An 18,574-nucleotide genomic window follows, 5' to 3' on the forward strand; every position below is an offset into this window, starting at 1 on the left:
TACATGTAGTTCAGTTAATCCTATATACAGAAGAGATTTTGCTTAGAATGTTTACCCTATTTCTGCTTTACTTCTATTTCATAGAGGTCAGAGCCAAAATTAATTGGCAGTCACCAGAAATATTGCCAAGAAAGCTAGTATAACATCAACCAAACACCATGAAGTCAATATAATAAACTGGGTTTAAATGAAATATAGGGAAAAGACTAAACGTCCATTTATCAGTATTTTCAAGGCCAGGATTTATATCTTCTCATTGAAGTCTTTTTGTTAAACAAGGTACTTATAAATCCAATAGCTTCCATTCCACATGTGCTACTTATCATTTTTAGATGTGCCCCATAATGTTGGTTAACAACTCCTCAAGTGCGTGCTGTAGGTCATAACATCACCTAGACTTCAGAGTATGGATAACCCATATCTATTACTGTCTATGGAGCAAGTCCTATTTCTACTAATAGTCTGAATAGCTAATGTTTCCAGAAATGTTCCTGTGTGCCAGGCACTGTTATAAGTGCTTTGTATACAATACCTCATTGTTAAATATTCTAATAATAATGCTGTGAGGTAGGCAGAGATGAGTAAACTGAGACAACAGGAGGTGTCTTTGCCACAGTCTCTGTCATAGCTCTGGCTGTCATAACAAAATGCCACGAACTGGGTGGCTTAAAGACAAATTCATTTTCTCTGAAGGCTGCAAGTATGAGGTCAGGGTGCCAGGAGGGTTAGGTTCTGGTGAAAGCTCTCTTTCTGGCTTGCAGATGGCTGCCTACTCACTGTATCTTCACAGCAACAGCAGACGTTGGGATCTCCTCTTATGAGGGCACTAATCCATCATGAAGTCTCCACCCTCATCTAAAGCTAATTACCCCATCTCCAAATTCCCTTACACTAGGGGTTAGGGCTCTAACATGTGAATCTGGGCAGGGGGCTGGGGGCACAGTTCAGTCCATGGTAATATCAGAGATGGTGAGGGCAGAGCAAGGACTTGAACACAGAGAGTCTAGCTCTAGAAGCCATGCACTTAACCATTAGGCCATATTGCCTCCTTGTAAGCTAAAAGAGTCTGTGTTATCACTTTCTATAAGTAAACAGCTACTCATATTTGCAGCTTCATTTCATTATTTTTAACTCTTTTGAAAAACAACACTTTGGGTACCAAGTACTCTATCATTCAAGTTGGGGAAATAGAAATGATCTCAACAAGGACTATTTAATATAGGGAATTGATTATACAGGTGTTGAAGGGCTGAAAAACAGTATTACCACTGCCTTCTTACAAGATTTTTTTTCTGATATAGCATTGTTTATAAATGAACATTTTTCCTTTGGCACGTAGAATGCAAAATAATATCCCTGTATTATGAATCTATACATATTGTTTTAGATTACCCAAAATGTTTCATTATGTATGTCTCTGCTTCCTTCCATTACTGTGAAGACATGAGGAACTTACCTGAGATAAATGGTGTATGCACCTCTAAATGTAGTTTGAGAGAAGTTTCAATTTATAATATAAAAGCATATTCTTCAGATTCATAGAATGTTTAAACCAAATTGCATCTAGAACTTACACTAGTAGCTCTGAAAGAGATACATAGTGATAATGAAGTGGCTTCTTAATACCAACTGCTATGAATGTCTATTACATTCATAAGAAATATCTTCTTCTTTCTAAAACTTTAATTTATTTTTTTATTAAGCCTCACTATGAATGTGGTAAGAAGCTACATGTCTCATTCTAGTACTATTATATAATTCCTTTGGGTTCTGTTAGTGGATTTATTAGCTTAGACAGTTTTGACACTCTGCCATAAATATATATATATATATATATATATATATATATATATATATACACACACATATACATAAACACATATGTATATGTATATATATATACATATATATATATATATTCACTCATTTTATATATATAAAATTCTCAGTCACTTTTCCAAAAGTCATTTCCGAAGTAGAATTTTGTTTTGCATTAAGCAAAGATTTTTCAGGCTGAAATGTAAACCTGTTTCATTGGTATAAAATCCTTCTGAGATATTTTTGTATATACTTCATTTGTATTATATACTTTTGTCCTTAGTAAAAATAGAAGCACTGAGTTGTAAAAGCTCCTTAAGAGTTGATATAGCACTGCATAAACTAGATAGCTATTAAGTTAAATTTACATTTTTAAATTACCAAATGCCTTTGGTAAAGCCTTTAAAATTCTGAACATGTAAATAGTGTTCCAGGTACAATATAGGCTCTTGGGTTCATAACTGAATTTTATTTCTCAATTATACTGTATCTATGGCTAATTGTTTTTAAAATAAATTTAATGTATAATGATGATTAACGGTATTGTTTAAAGTGTTGACTTTAACTTTGCATGTCAGTTCTAGAAGTGTTTTTTTAAAGGTGTTACTGTTTTAATATGCATATTTTCCTATGGAAGAATAATGTTGAACTTTTTCAGAATTTCCTAAATTTAACAAATATTAAATACTACTAAATATATGGTTATTATGATAATATAAAGATTTTTACTGTGCTGTTTTGGCTTTTTTCCTTCATAGAGCAATTCCTTCCTAACCTGAATTCCACTGTCCTTGGTGAAAACTACTTTGATAGAACCTACCAGATGCTTTACCTTTTGGTTAAAGGAACTATACCGGTTGAAATCCACACCACCGCGGTCATATTTGTTTCTTTCCAATTGCCTGCTGTTACAGAAGATGACTTCTATAGCTCTCATAACCTGGTTAGAAATCTTGCCTTGTTCCTGAAGATACCAAGTGACAAAATCCGCGTCAGCAAAATAATACAAGGGAAGAGTCTGCGGAGGAAGAGATCCACGGGACTCACAGTTGAATTGGAGATTGGAGATGCTCCTCCTCAGTTCATAAACAATGATACCACAGGTATGAAGAGTAGGTGTTTGAGAGAGAAGAATGTAATACTAGACCCACAATGACCCTACCAGGGCCTGGTAAACCTGCCCTCAGGAAATCCCACCAACCCCACATCCTGGACCCTGAAGGGCCTAGAGACCCTTTTCCTACTCTACCCCTGTAATCCCAAACTGTTTGGGAATTATGAAGGAACTATAGCCTCTATTTTGTTATTGTAGCAATTAGTAAACTCAACAAAAGGATTTGAGCTAACACAAGATTTGAGAGGTGACATAAGGAAGTGACTTTATAGCTGAGAGATTAAGCATAAAAAGAATCAGTCTATGAAAAGAGAAAGGTAAGAATGTTCAAGTGTAAGGAAATGGGAAACCAAAAGAAGCTCTCCTCTTCATAAGCTGAAAGGACTGTGGATGTTTCCTTAAGGAGAAGAGTAGATCTTTGGAGATGCTGAGCTGTAGTAAAGTCACAGATTTACCCTAGCAAATGCAAAGGTGCGAGAATATGTTCTGTCTTTAATTCCTGTGACTGATCCAATCAGTGTCCCCAGCCGTCACCCTTTGCCCTGTCCCTTACTCTCCATACCCCCATTTTCTAGGTATCAGATGAAAATCAGCTCAGCTGTCACATCAGAGGTATCTTTGCTGCTTTAAATTATGTCCTTAGAGTGACTCAGTTTGGGCATTTGGGTAAATGTTCAGCCCTTCAGATTTTTTCCTTTCTATCTGTTTAATTTGGTATCTGAATACCAAGGGGACTTTCCTGTCTTCAGACCCCCATGTGGCCTCTTGCTTTCATAGTCGCTGCTATAGGGTAGGTGGTCGCAAGCCTCTCTTGAGGTACAACTGTACCGTCCTGGCATCTTGGCATGCATCTCCTGCATGTATCTCCAACCATGCCATTGCCTCCAGTAATCAAGCACAAGTCTCAACTAGGCACACTCATCTCCAAAAAGATGAGACGTAGATCCCTGTCAGAGGAAGATTAGCATCGAGCTAATGAAGCTTAAGCTTCCAGGCCTTTCATTTGTACAAGTCATGGGAGGGAATTGAACTTTTAAGACTCTGGGAGAAGGGTCCATTTAATAATGTGGTCCAATCATTGTTATTATAAAAGTTGCAAAAATAAGCACCTTCCTTATTCTTTTTCTTAAAGAGAGCCTCCAAACTATATACATTTTAGACTCAGAAAATCTGGATCTATCTGATCTCTGTCCAGCATCTTTTTCATACACACCTGGACTCTATCATGTATAAACCTGGGTACTGGGTAAAGTTCTCACCTTCTGTCTCTAGGGGACATCACTCATGGCTCAAGGAAAGCCCTACAACTTGGCAAAGAGGAATTTCACAGCAAAATATTGGGAAGTGGCAAGAAAGATGTGCATGTAGTAATACTCCTGGCTTTCCATGGCCTTCACATAGTGTCAGGATATCCAGGAATTCCCAGGTGTCTAGAAAGGGGTCCCTCAAGGGATCCCTACAGAGGGGACCTCTCGATAAACAGATTGGTCAGGGATAAAAGCTCTTCAGGTTAAGGACTTTGGTTTCTTAAGGTGGCAGTTAGAAATGGGTGCCTTCATGTGTCAAGCAGCCAGAGAAAATGTGTAAACAGTGCAGGCAGGTCAGACCTGCCACGCTGCACCAAAAACCAGCGAGGACGAGTGGTAATAGTAGTCTGTGGATATGAAGCACCTTTGTACTGCTACCCCTGGGTCACATGAGCCCTCATGCCTGGGAAGCCATCTTGGAGGAGAGTATATAGAGGGAATGGGGGGGAAGAAGGAGTCTGAAAGACTGAGCATTTATTCAGAGGGTCTAAGTCAACCAAAAGAGACCTGTTAAACTGACAGGACTGAAATTCCCTAGGACCACGATTTTGAAAGTGTTCTGTGAGATCAGCTGCCTCCTTCTTCGTGAGCACACTGAGCTTCATGGTTCAGCCTTAATGGAAGAAATGCAGTGCTCCTCGTCCTCAAGGCAGGACTCTGGATCTAGAAGGCACTGGATACCTAAGCACGAGGTGTTGTCAAGATTCAGAGTACACCAAAAATATCCTGCATAGAGTTGTTTTTTAAAAGATCACCCTGACTACAGTGTATAGAATGGAGTGGAAGAAGGAGAATGGATACAAGAAGCCAGTTTAAAAGTTGTTTTAGTAACCCCCTTCCCCCAATGATGGCTTTGACTACGATTTTGACAGTGGGGACAGAGAGATTGAGAAATCGGTAACTGATTATACGGTATGGGGGAGAAATGAAGTAGAAGAAGGGATCAAGCCAAAGTAGCAGGCTCTGACAAATGAGTATGATGAATAAGAATGAGTATGATGAATAAGAAGTGCCCCTTCTTAGGTAAGGAGCACTGTGGGGGCAGCAGGTCTACGAGGACCCGCCAAGCTAGACAAAGACAATAGAAACTACCTGTAGTGTTAAAATTAAACTTGAAAATCAAGGTCCAAAGCAAGTAACAATTTGGGGGTAATGTAGTGTTAATTTCAGAACTTACTAGCAGACATTGTATAGATTCGATGATGCTAATTATCCTTACATTAGAATTCTATTTTTAAAAAATGCTATGTAGCCATAAACTTGCATGACAGTGCTTCACTTCTTAACAAAGAAGGACATGGGAACGTATTATATTAAGAAACGTATTTCCCACTATGCTGTCATTCATTTTTCTTGTGTCTATTTTATCTACCTTTGGTTTTTCTTTAATTGCAGCTTAAAAACATATTCTCCAGAGTTCTCCATTTTCCTAAGCTCATTCATATGACTTTGTCATGTTGAGCTCATGTGCAAAGAAAAAGCTAAAGCATTCCATAATTTGGATGGAGGAGTGCAAACAAAAACTAAAGTGAAAAACTCTCATAATTCTATATTCTTAGATCACATATGACATATTACTGTTTCCCCATAGGTCAGATGCAGTTATCTGAACTCCAAAAAATTGTTGGTTCTCTTGGACAAGCTGTAATTTCAGGAAAAACCAGTAGTATCCTTGGATTTAATATTTCTTCCATGTCTATAACCAATCCCATCCCCAGCCCAAGTGACTCTGCCTGGATTAAGGTAAGAAAGGGCAACTAGAAAAATATACCTTAGGTATTTAAAACATTGCTGTTTATTTCTTATTTTAACTCTTTATATTTCAATGCAATAATTTAGAGAGCATGTCTTTCTAATTAACGTTGGCTATTTTTACTGGTATACTAAAATGATAAAGTAGTTGAAAAAGGAGCATATCTTCTAAAAAATTATTTATTGGTATAAAATGTGATTTTCTTTGAATATTTATAACAGTGCTTCATGAATTTGATCAGGGGGAAATATTTTAAGAAAATTAATTTCACATATTAAGCATATTTTTACGCTTATTACATATTACACTTAGCCTAAGATGAATTTGCTACTGACTATAATTTATCATGTGAAAACCACTTCATCACTCATGACCGTTAATTTACAGGTGACTGCCCAACCAGTTGAAAGGTTTGCATTTCCTGTTCATCATGTGGCCTTTGTGTCCTCACTCTCAGTGATCACTCAGCCCGTGGCAGCACAGCCAGGACAGCCATTTTCTCAGCAACCTGCAGTAAAGGCAGTAGATTCAGATGTAAGTTATAACCCAGAGCTTTAACTGAGTGAAGGAATTAAGCTATAAATTCTGGAAGGTGAGCCAACTTCTGTAATCCTGGTATGCTGGCAACCTGAGGATTTCACTACCCCTTGAAAACTGGACTAAAACCTGTGGATATAATATTTTACTGTTTTAAAAATGTTCCTTTTCAATGAACTTGTTCCACTGCCCACCCATATTTGTGAACTCCTTGTACAGGAGAAGCTTCTACAGATTTCAAATTTGTATTGAGGCATTTTAAATAATATAGTTTTGCATATCTTAAAAAAAAAAAAGCATGGGAACAGGACAATTATAATTCTCTATTACTTTTTTCTTTTTTTTTTACATTTTTTTTTTAAAGTTTATTTATTTTTGGGACAGAGAGAGACAGAGCATGAACGGGGGAGGGGCAGAGAGAGAGGGAGACACAGAATCGGAAACAGGCTCCAGGCTCTGAGCCATCAGCCCAGAGCCTGACACGGGGCTCAAACTCACAGACCGTGAGATCGTGACCTGGGCCGAAGTCGGCCGCCCAACTGACTGAGCCACCCAGGCGCCCCATCTATTACTTTTTTCTTCAGGGTGATTGTGTATCAGTTGGGATTACTTCACTGACTTTGAAGGCCATACTAAAGGACTCCAATAATAACCACATCACTGGTCTTAGTGGAAATACAACAATTCCATTCAGCAGCTGCTGGGCCAACTATACAGACCTTACTCTTCTTAGAACAGGTGAGTGTACTATTTTGGATCTTCACATAAACATCCACAAATAGGGATAATTATAACTGAACAAAGCATTCTATAATACTCTGATCAATAAATTATAGAAATTGGAACACTATACCTGCCTTGTTTCAAAGAACATTTCAGATAACATCTAGCTTACAAAAGTATCCAAAACAAAATAGAAATTAAAATAGGTAATTAAGGAAATTAAACAGATAATCTGAGGCTGTGCATCAAAATTATATCATGATTCATATTTTTATCCATTTGTTGATAAATTTATCCATTTGTTGATAAAATTTTTCTAAATTTTCACTAAATATGCATTACATTTATAATAAAAACAAGCAATACATAGATTTTCAAATTGAAGAAAAGGGAGGATAAGATAGGCTAATATAACTTTAATGCCCCATGCAGGGGTTCAGAGTTGGACTGAAAAGTGGGTTCTAAGCTTTCTGAAAGCCATTACAAAGGAGAAAACATAAGCATTATGATTCCACAGTGCCCATCAGGAAAAACCAGTAAACAAACCAGTTGTTGTGGAGAATTATAACTTGTTCTGAGATCAGAACAAATGTGTCCTATGAGTTTTCATAAAGTATACCAAATGAATCTGTATGAAGTGATATCTTCAATATTATAATAAATAGTTATAACTTCCACTGTGATGTTTCTTATATTATCATTATACGGGTTGATGGCATAACTCCAATTGCTAAAAGCCTTCCTACTGAGGCCAAAACAGATTGCAGAGTATCTACTGGTGATAGATGGTAGAGTATCTAAAAGAGAGAAATAGATAAATTACTTATACTTGAGACAGGCTTCTGTTAATCTGTTTACCATTAATCTGGGCCCATTTAAGAACTTTATAGGCCCTAACTTCTGAAAAGTTATATTGGTACTCCCCACTTCTTACCACTGTTCTCTCACACATATATACATACTAAAGGTGAGAATAAAGGTAAAAAGTGAAGAGTAAAATAAGTAAAAGAAATTCCAATAATAGTCTGATTCTTTTCATATCAACTAAATATCAAAGACAAAAATCATTCCCCCTAATATCTTTTTTCTTATTTTTTACTTCTTCTTGCTTTGATGGTACCCTAAACCAGACAAGCTTGGTCTGCCTACTAGGCAGCAGTATCTCAACCCAGTGTTCGATGGGACTCAAATGAAAATGAGTTGTGATCCTAGACAGGTACCTAGAGTGCCCTATACACTTGCTGGTTAAGGGCAGAGCCTAAGTCTTTCTGAGTCAGTGTAAATGGTAGTAGAACTGGGATCCTCTTCTGGGAAGTGAGGCACTTAACAAGAACCCAGGTGAAGAGAAGGTTGCCCACTGCCTCATGAAGGTGGACCCAAATGGTACCCAGTGACAAAAACCCAACCTGGATGCTGTGTTCTTCAAAGTGCCACTTCCAAATAGCAATGTTCCAAAATAACCAGTATCACTGGAATGCTGAAACAATAATATAAGTTTTGGTGTTTTATTGTGATAACAAAATATCATTCCCCTTTTATACACTAAATTTTCCTTCCTAGTTCAAAGCTTCCCTCGAAGTATTTACCTGACTGCTATGGAGAACAGCCATTGCTTCTAATCTCTTTCTTACTTGCTTACCTGCTGTCCTACTTTCTTACTTTCATCAAGTGTACGGTCTCAGTTCTCTGGTTGTATATAGTAAGGAACACCAACGACAGTCATGTCTTCTTTATCTTTAGATCAGTTATCTAGTTGGTAGATTAACCACTATAAAATTGTAATAACAACAAAGCACATGAGAAAAAAATAACAAAGCATCGTTTTTGTAACTCTTTCTGGTAGGCAACCCCCATAGTTACTGGAAGTGGGAAATCCCCTTGCAGATCAGCCGAGAGCCTGACAGTGTGGCCCACACCCTCTTCTACTTTTAGCTCAATAAGAAGCAAAGCAGGGGCCAAGATAGAGAGGAGGTATGGGTTGTGGTTTCTCACACAGAAAATGGGGATGTGAGAATTAAGTGAGAAAAGGGTGGAAGAAGAATAAAGTAAACAGCTGAATCTGCATCTTTGAGCAATCTGGATAAAAAATAGTATTCCTAGTGGATAACAACATTTGGGACATGTTTATCTGGCAACCTATATGATATAAAGTGCTTGTTTCTGTTCTTATTGCTACATAACACACCAGCCCCAAATCTAATGGCTCAAACAACAACCATTTCACTTGCTCACAACAGTGTGGGCCAGGAATTTGGACAGGGATGGCTTATATCTGCTTAGTGATGTCTGGAGCTTTAGCTGGGATAGCTTGACTGAAATCGTATCCCTAAGGTTTTGATTTTGGATTTTAGCTAGGTTCTTCAGTTCTCCTGCAGGGAGTGGCCTCTCCACAAGGCTCTCTTGGGCTTCCTCACAGTATATATAAAACATACTGAAAATACAGTACATTTTAAGAAAAAAATACGCCTGCCACGAAACTTCAGTTTCTTTCAAACTGAAAAAAGGAAAGACTTAAATACGCCATTGTCATGGATTGTAATGGTGGCAGAAAATTCTATAGAACAAGGACCGTCTGTCTTGAAAGTTACAGAATGCACTGGCATTGTTTGTGAAAGCACAATGAGGTCAAGATCTAACTATACTCTGAAAGAAAGGAAAGGGAAGGGAAGGGAAGGGAAGGGAAGGGAAGGGAAGGGAAGGGAAGGGAAGGGAAGGGAAAGGAAAGGAAGGGAAGGAGAGGAAGGGAGATGGAAGGGAAGGGAAGAAAGAAGGAGGGGGAGGGAGGGATGAAGGGACAGAGAGGAAAAGAAAGAAAACAGAAATGATTTTTTTTTTTTTAAAAAAGATAATAGAAGGAGAGGAATGAAAACTTCAGGGTTGGACAAGAATTGCAAACTCGGTGTGGTAGCCATTATTAATGACAGCAGGAGTTGTAGAAGCAATTATGTCAAGGAAAAATATATTGGTTATCTCATGTTCAAAACCGGGGAGATTTAACATATGGATTAAAAAATATTTGGATAAGCTTTTTATGTTCCACATTCTAAAAATATCTAAAAAGTTTCCTTAAGCTTGTCTGCATGGAAGTAAGAAGAAAGGGTCACAATCGTGCAACACAAAAATAGCATCTGACTTAAAGGAAGTGTGAAAAACAGTAAAATTGTTGAATCAAAATGGAGAGCATATGATTTTTGTTGTACTATTCTTCCAACTCTTCTGTGATTGAAACTTTTCAAAATAAAAAGTTTAGTATTTCGGTATCCACCCCCATCCCCCCCAGCTGAGGCTGAGGCTTCTCTACTCCAGGTCAAGTATCCAGGGATGGAACAGAGGCTCAGTATTTTTACTTCCTTTCCCTACTGTCCCTCATTTTAAGCAGCCTCTCTCTAGTCCTGAGCACTAGGAAGATATCCCTAAGAAGCAAGTACTGATGCTACAGAAAGAAAATCTAGCCAGATTTCCCCTGCCCACAGTTGATGGGCAGTTGGAACTCTAACTCTGAGACCTCCTCTATGCGTGTTTATACTTCAATGAATCTATTTGGCTCAATTTCCAAAAATACTTCATTAGGAATTATACAGTACTTTTAAGTCAATGAAAACCCAACTGCGTCTGTGTGAAAACAAACAAATTATAAAAGGAAGTCAAATTCTACAATGATGTTTCTTCCTAGGAAAAAATTATAAGATTGAATTTATACTGGATGATATTGCCCGGGTGGAATCTGGGACTCTGAACCTACCAGCACAGTCTGTCACTAGTGGTGGTGGCACCAATGGTGGCAGCAGCAGCAGTGGCAGCAGTGACAGCAGCAGCGGCAAAGCATCGACTGTGGGCACAGCTGCGCAGACAGTGATTGTAGTAATTAGCTGTCTGGTGGGAAGAGTGTTGCTCTTGGAAACATTTATGGCCACAGTTTTGATTTTGAACATAAATCTAGGTAAGCATAGTTCATTTCTTATGTAATGTATGTATATGTCTCCACATACTGAGGTTCCAGTAAATGTTTACTAAACAGAGATCAAGGGCACAACCATTGTGCATGGCACCACTGGGAACACAGAGACATGGTCTTGGCCATTGAGAAAGTAATAGCTTCAGTGGTGGAGATAAAGACAACCTTACAGGAAATGTTATTCACATTACATGACAGCATATGGGAATGTGGGGAATGAGAAGATAATGGTGGGCTCTCTTTCAGTTACAAGGGGCAGAAGCTCAGCTTGAATTGGTTTAGGCAGTAAAATGAACTCACTTAACTGGGAAGTCCAGTTGTGATTTCTGCTATAACTACACCTAAGCACTCACATGATGTCATCCAAAAATTATGTCTCTCCATCTCTGGGCTCCATGCTCCTTGATGGTAGTAGATTCACTCTCAGGCAGACTGACCACCCCCAAACCTCATGGCAAGGGTACCACCTGTGTCTTCATGTACGTTCTACCAGCCCGGCAGCTAATGCAGAAAGAGCAAACCTCTTTCTCAACACTTTCAGCAAAATCCCAAAGCAGTATCATTGACCTAGTTTGGGTCACACATCCATTCTTGAACCAATCACTAGGGCCATCGGGTGCTGTGTACCCCATCCCAGCTAATGCTGAGGTCATTTTTCTCATCTCTCAGGCTGATACTTCTTAGGCTTCTTTCCTTCAAGCTCCATGTCCCTTCAAGTTGCCCTATGTCCATCCATAATGTTACAGATCTGTTCCTCCTTTAAAGTCTTGGGGCTCCACTTACAACTTCTTCTTTTTTATTACTTCTTTCTTGACCTTTTACAATAGCCTCCTGAATTCCCTGCTTCCGAACTCCTCACTTTCAGCCTATCCTCCATATAGCTGTCAGATTTATGACATGTAGTGATGTCATGTAGTGATTTGTCATGTCAGATCCTCAAAGATTCCTCACTACATGCAAATTGTAATCAACACCAAAGGTCCTGAAGTCAGTTTTGAAGATTTCCTCCTGTGACAAATCATTCCTAGAAAAGATTCTTGCCATCCTACGTATTCCCTCCCTTTGGGCTTTCTCTGCTCATGGCATCCTGCCAGGCCTTGCTGCAGATCCAGCTCCTCCACCAGCCTTCCCTTCTTTCTTCCCACTCGCTAATACATGTAATTCTCTTCTCCCTTGTTCTCCAGTTATGCTTTGTTTCTACCATTATTATAGCCTTTCCTGTGGTATACTTGTATTAAACTTACACAAATTCAAATCTACCTTCCTTCACTAAATAAACTGAGTACTCAGAAGATAAGACCACATACCGTATTTATCATAGGTGCTAAAAATGTGGTTTAGTTGATTTTAAATATTAAAAGGGGGACAAGTCCTGCCTGCCAACATAGGAGGAAATTTTGAGTTGGGGTAATATAGGCAAACAGTAAAAAGCTTAGATTGGCAGGTATTAATCAGTTTGCAGTTGATCTAATAGGGGAATGATGAAGAGTTTCTGACAGATTAATGAGATGAAAGTATCACATAAAGAATACTGATAAGATTTAAGAAGATGAAAACGGTTCTAGAGATTGGTTGCACAGCAGTGTGAACATACCTAACGCTACTTGTCCACTTTAAAAATGGTTAAAATTTGGGGTGCCTGGGTGGCTCAGTTGGTTAAATGCCCGACTTCAGCTCAGGTCATGGCCTCACAGTTTGTGAGTTTGAGCCCCATGTTGGGCTCTGTGCTGACAGCTCAGAGCCTGGAGTCTGCTTTAGATTCTGTGTCTCCCTCTCTTTCTCTGCCCCTCCCTCACTCACTCTCAAAAATAAATAAACATTAAAAAAAATTTTAAATAAATAAAAATGGTTAAAATTTTATGTTATATGGATTTCACCCTGATTAAAAATAAAATTTTAAAAATCAGGATTGATCTATACAGAACCAATACAGATCTCCAAATATCAAAAGATGATAAATATTGTAAGTTTTAAGATACCTAATTAGATTCTTATATTTGAGTAATAATCAAAATCCAAAGAAAGATTTAAGAAGAATTTGAGATGGGGTAATAATTTAAAAGGATACTGAAGAGTTTCAAGCAATAAAAGCCAAGACCAGAATTTAAATTTAAACATAGATAAGGTCAGGATGAAGGGACACATTGAGGCTGGTTCTGGGAGTAGCAGAACAAACTGGAGGCTGGGGTTTCAAGAACAATGATCAAACAGGAATTATCTGTTCTTTCCTCTTAATGGCAGAAATTAATTAGGAGACAGCTGTCAAGGGAGAAGTGTGGTTTGAAGAGACTCAGTCCTGGCCTCTTATAGCTGAATAAGGGTGGGTTTAGAACTAAGGGACAAGAGGGAAATGATCAGCACACAAGTTATTGTATTTTTATGCCAGAATTCTAAACGAAGCAAAACCAGTTGTCCATTTTACAATAGCATGACAGGTACTGCTTGAATTTGTTTCTTCTCAGAAGCATTAAACTATAAGGTATAAGTACTGCTTAGTATATCTTTGTGCATTTTGTATTTACTCACTAAATGCATTGTTTTCTAATTATCCTCACTGACTTTCAGCCTGCTTGTTCCCAAAGACTTTGGGATTATATAAAATTCAGAAAATTCTATTTTCAAGTCATTAGTAAATAATATTGTTCCTGGCATTTTCTCCTCCCCCTTTCCCCCCCTCCCTCCTCCTTCCCCCCCTCCCTCCTCCTTCCCCTCCCTCCTCCCCCTCCCCTTCCTCCTTCCTCTTTTGAATGTTTATTTATTTATTTTTTTTATTTTTTTTTTAATTTTTTTTTCAACGTTTATTTATTTTTGGGACAGAGAGAGACAGAGCATGAACGGGGGAGGGGCAGAGAGAGAGGGAGACACAGAATCGGAAACAGGCTCCAGGCTCTGAGCCATCAGCCCAGAGCCCGACGCGGGGCTCGAACTCACGGACAGTGAGATCGTGACCTGGCTGAAGTCGGACGCTTAACCGACTGCGCCACCCAGGCGCCCCTGAATGTTTATTTATTTTGAGAGTAAGACAACTTGAACAGAGGAGGGACAGAAAGACACAGAATCCAAACCAGGCTCCTGGCTCTGAGCTGTCAGCACAGAGCCCAATGCAGGGCTCAAACCCATGAACCTCAAGGTCATGACCTGAGCCGAAGTCAGTTGCTTAACTGACTGAGCCACCCAAGCGCCCCTATTCTTGGCATTTTCTTTAGGACTTTTTTTCTCCAGATAGAAAAATTAATCAACATCTTCTCCTACTAAATAATCGCTCAGTAATCTATCCTTCAATTAAAACATAAAATGATTTAAACACCACTGTCCTAGTCTTGGGCTACTATAACAAAATACCACAGACTAAGTGGCTTTCTCATCGTTCTGGAGGCTGGAAATTTATTTCTCATGGTTCTGGAGGCTGGAAGTCTGAGATCACGGTGCCAGCATGGTGAGGTGAGGGCCCACTGCTAGGTCACTGATGGCGCCCTCACAGGATAGAAGGGCCTCAGGAGCTCTGGGGGTCTCTTTTATAAGAACACTAATCCCATCGTGATGGTTCCACTCTCAGGACTTAAACACCTCCCAAAGGCCCCACATGCAAATACTATTTCATTGGGTGTTAGGTTTTCAATGTAGGAATTTGGGGGTGGGGTGCATTCACACCATACCAGCTATTAATGAAATGAAATGCTGGGATTTTTATAACTTTGCATTCTGAATTAACACTTCTATTTGTAAGAAAGTCATGAAGTTCCGCTAAATAAAATGACATCTTGAATGTGAAAAATACAAAATTTAAGCACCATTATTGTCTCTCCCCAGTTCCACAAAGAGAGTGCATTATTGATTCTAACAATACATGGTCAACTTTGAAATACTAATTTTTTAGTACTGCTTTTGCCCTATTAACCATACCATGAAATATTAGAAATGTTAAATGAATGAAACATATTTTAAACCACACTAGATGTTACTGCTACTTAAAAAAATATTTGTATTGTTTTCACGTTTCAGGATGCAACTAAAAGTGTGCTGTTCCGAAGAACAGGCTGAAAACAAAAACACAAGAGCTGCTTTTTACGAGCTATTTTATTGCGCAACAAGAAAAAGCCTATAGCAGTTTCAAGAAAATAAGCAAAAAATATTTTTATAATATATAAAATGTACTAATTCGCTTTCATGACAAAAATCAAATTTCTTCAAAATATAAGTCTTTTGATTCCTTATGTTCATATGTTCTTATTTCATTTAAAAAAAATTTAAGAAATCTTTGATTTGGAAGCAGATATGCCACCTCCAAGTTGCTATACCTACAAATCATAGAGTCCTTTATGTGCAAGAGCTTGTCTAGTTTTGACTTACCCACTTTTAGATCAGATTGGAAGCATTTTGAATTTGTGTATGTACTGGGGGATCTGACTTCCTTTATCCATTCATGACGCTCTGATTTCCAATGATCTAAACCATTCTAATTTCTTAGGATTTTGGAGAAATTAGATTTGTTTTATACCTTTTTCAGACAAAGTTGCTGATTTTCAGATCTATAGTAATCCTAGAAATTCTAGATTGCCCTGGATTTCTGGGCCTGCCAAACCCTGGCTACCATTCTAAGAGTTTTTGTTGTTGTCTCTGGAGCAAACTTTTGGAAAAAGCCCAAATTATCTCTGCTTACATTCTTCCCACTCAAAAATGCCTCAGCTATGAGTGTAGCTTCCTACAACCCCATGCTATAGCACAAGAAATATGTATTTTTAAGAGAATAAAATAATGGAATGCAAAAAAAATCATAATTAATGTAGATAAGTTAACCAAAAGCTCTCATACTATGAAAATTGTACTTTTTACTCAGAAAATTCTAAAGGAAATGCTTAATTTTGAGGAAGAACTATCCATAAAGGCATTGTAGCTATGTCCAGAGCAAGAAAAACTGATACTCAGAAAAGTTACCTTCCAGCAAGTAACAACACTGAGGAAGCATTGGGAACAGCTGCGAACATTCAATAAATTTCAGACCTTTCTCTTCTGTCTGCCATTTCCTAGTATATTCACCCCACATCATTGTTAATCTTGGTTAAGAAAAATAGTAAATATTTACCAGGTAGCAAATCCAAATATCATACAATCTGGCATTTTGTTCAGTCAAACTGAACAAATCTATTTAATCAAATCTATCTATCTAGTCAAATCTATTTAGCATTTACTAGATACGAGACATTCTAGTGAGAAGACTACAGGGAATAAGATGCTGTCTCTACTTTCTACCAGCTCACAAAGTAGTTGGGGAAATAGTCCTGGAAAAAGGTAACACTGATGCAAAACAGTATGTGAGGACCACAGCTCAAGGGTGATGCCTGAGATGAGTGTTGAGGAATAAAGCATGAGATGGACCAAGGAAGGAAGAGAGTCCTGGCCGAGGTGTGGTGGCAAGAACGAAGGCTGGAACACCAGTAGATGGTGAGTTCCTTGAAGGCAGGGCACTCCTTCTGCAGCATGTCTTCCTGCCATGTAACAAAACATCCAGCACTAGTAGATCCTGATTCGCTGTTTAGTGGACAAACGAAGCATAGAATGTGGGGAAATCAGCAAGCGGTCTGATGTTACTGGAACACCAATCTGACATAAGGAACGGCACCAAGCAAGGCTGGAAGGAGAGACAACAGTCTTCTGTGCCATGCCATCAGAGGAGCTTGGATTTATTTTGTAGGTCCTAGGGATGCAGTTTTAACTAGGTATTAAAATAGAAGTTTTGGCTAGGACACATTTTAAAGGGGGGGGGTGTACCAAACAAAGATGTACAACCTTTTTAAGTAGGTAGATTGGAGGATTTTTGGAGAGCAGTTTTTTGGAAATAGCTATGCTGAGAGACCCTTTGCAAAGGGGAAGAATTGGATGTACTAGCTCGCAATGCCAAAGCAAGAGACAAGGATTTTAATTAGGCTTATGGAAGCTCAGAGGTTTGAGGCACACAATGGATTGGTGTCGGACTCATTGCTGTTAAGAATCCTAGACAAAAAGGTTTTAAATAGCCTTCATTCATAAGCTGGCCACCTTTTAAAAAAATGTTTCTTTGAACAATGCTGTCTTAGAAATTCATTTTTAATTTTTTAGAAATACTTTTTAATGTTAGAAGTGGCTATTTACTGGTATATTAGGATTGTTCTATCCATGATGTGAAAAATTCGTAAAATAAATATAATGCTTCCACTTTGCTCAATGTAAGGAACAGGATAAGTTAGTAAGAAAGAAAAAAAAAGAATGTCTTCCTATATTTCTGATAAGTAAAACATTTATGTCTTGTACTACTGTTTCTACTCTTTCCTAAGCTCTATCACTTTTGATCATTGTGGTGACTCCCAGATGGTGCACTACTACTACCCCTGTGGTGCCTGAGTGGCTCAGTCGGTTGTGCGTCCGACTTTGGCTCAGGACATAATCTCATGCGGTCAGAGCCCCTCATGGGGCTCTATAATGACAGCTCAGAGCCTGGAGCCTGCTTCAGATTCTGTGTCTCCTTCTCTCTCTGCCCCTCCCCCACTCAGGCTCGGTCTCTCAATAAACATTAAAAAAATTAGAATACTACTACTAACAATAACAATAAATAAAGATTCACCACATGCTTACTATGTGTCAGACATATGCTGAGTGTTCTATGTGGACTCTTTCCTTACAATAACCCTGTGAAGTCATTGTCCCCTTTTCCAGATGAGGACACTGTTGAAACCTAAAGATTTAATAAAATGCCCCAGTTCACAGAGCTTCCAATGGTAAAGCTAGGATTCAATGTACCTCCAGAACCAAGTGGCAACATTTCACTGCTTCTCACTTTTATTCAAGCACTGGAAAGTGTTTCATTCTGAAGAAGTTTTTCATAAAACGTATTTATGTCTAAGACACAAATTCTAGGTTTATACTTTATGACCTCTATGGCCTCAGGCACGTTCTTAGTTTTTCTCTTTCTCGGTTTCTTCACACATAAAATGTGGAAAATATCTACCTTGCAGTGTGGTATTTGAGGACTGATGATAGCATGTATATGAAATTCAATAACAGTGCCTAACAGGTGGTAGGTGGTAAATGGTAGCCACTCTTGCTATTTTTAGTACCATAATGTTGCCTCTGTCATGTCAATCCCTGGCCCAATAAATCATTAGGCTTCTTATTACACCAGAACAAGGTCTAGCATGTAATAAACACTGTGAGTGTTAATTAAATAGACTCTTAGGCTGGGCACAGGCCACCTAGAATAAAGACTAGTTCCCCATCTCCCTTGCCATTAGGAATGACCAACTTTTGTGTAGTAAGTTATAAAATTGGAAATAATCTTGTGGAATATTGTAGGAACTTAAAAGCTGGCTGTTAGGCATCGCTTTGACTTTTCT

General features: G+C 38.4%; 1 protein-coding gene across 1 annotated transcript in view; it reads left to right on the forward strand.

The window, feature by feature from the left end:
• Positions 1 to 16,105, forward strand: part of PKHD1L1 (PKHD1 like 1) — a 165,122-nt gene extending 149,017 nt beyond the window's left edge. The window contains exons 73-78 of the mRNA XM_043601613.1: positions 2,577 to 2,921; positions 5,831 to 5,982; positions 6,380 to 6,526; positions 7,114 to 7,267; positions 10,926 to 11,192; positions 15,210 to 16,105. Coding sequence (XP_043457548.1) covers positions 2,577 to 2,921; positions 5,831 to 5,982; positions 6,380 to 6,526; positions 7,114 to 7,267; positions 10,926 to 11,192; positions 15,210 to 15,220 — 1,076 coding nt within the window. The 3' untranslated portion in view covers positions 15,221 to 16,105. The remainder of the gene's footprint in view (positions 1 to 2,576; positions 2,922 to 5,830; positions 5,983 to 6,379; positions 6,527 to 7,113; positions 7,268 to 10,925; positions 11,193 to 15,209) is intronic.
• Positions 16,106 to 18,574: the final 2,469 nt, after the last annotated feature.

This window comes from Prionailurus bengalensis, chromosome F2, assembly GCF_016509475.1.
Source record: "Prionailurus bengalensis isolate Pbe53 chromosome F2, Fcat_Pben_1.1_paternal_pri, whole genome shotgun sequence".
Classification (NCBI taxonomy): domain Eukaryota; kingdom Metazoa; phylum Chordata; class Mammalia; order Carnivora; family Felidae; genus Prionailurus; species Prionailurus bengalensis.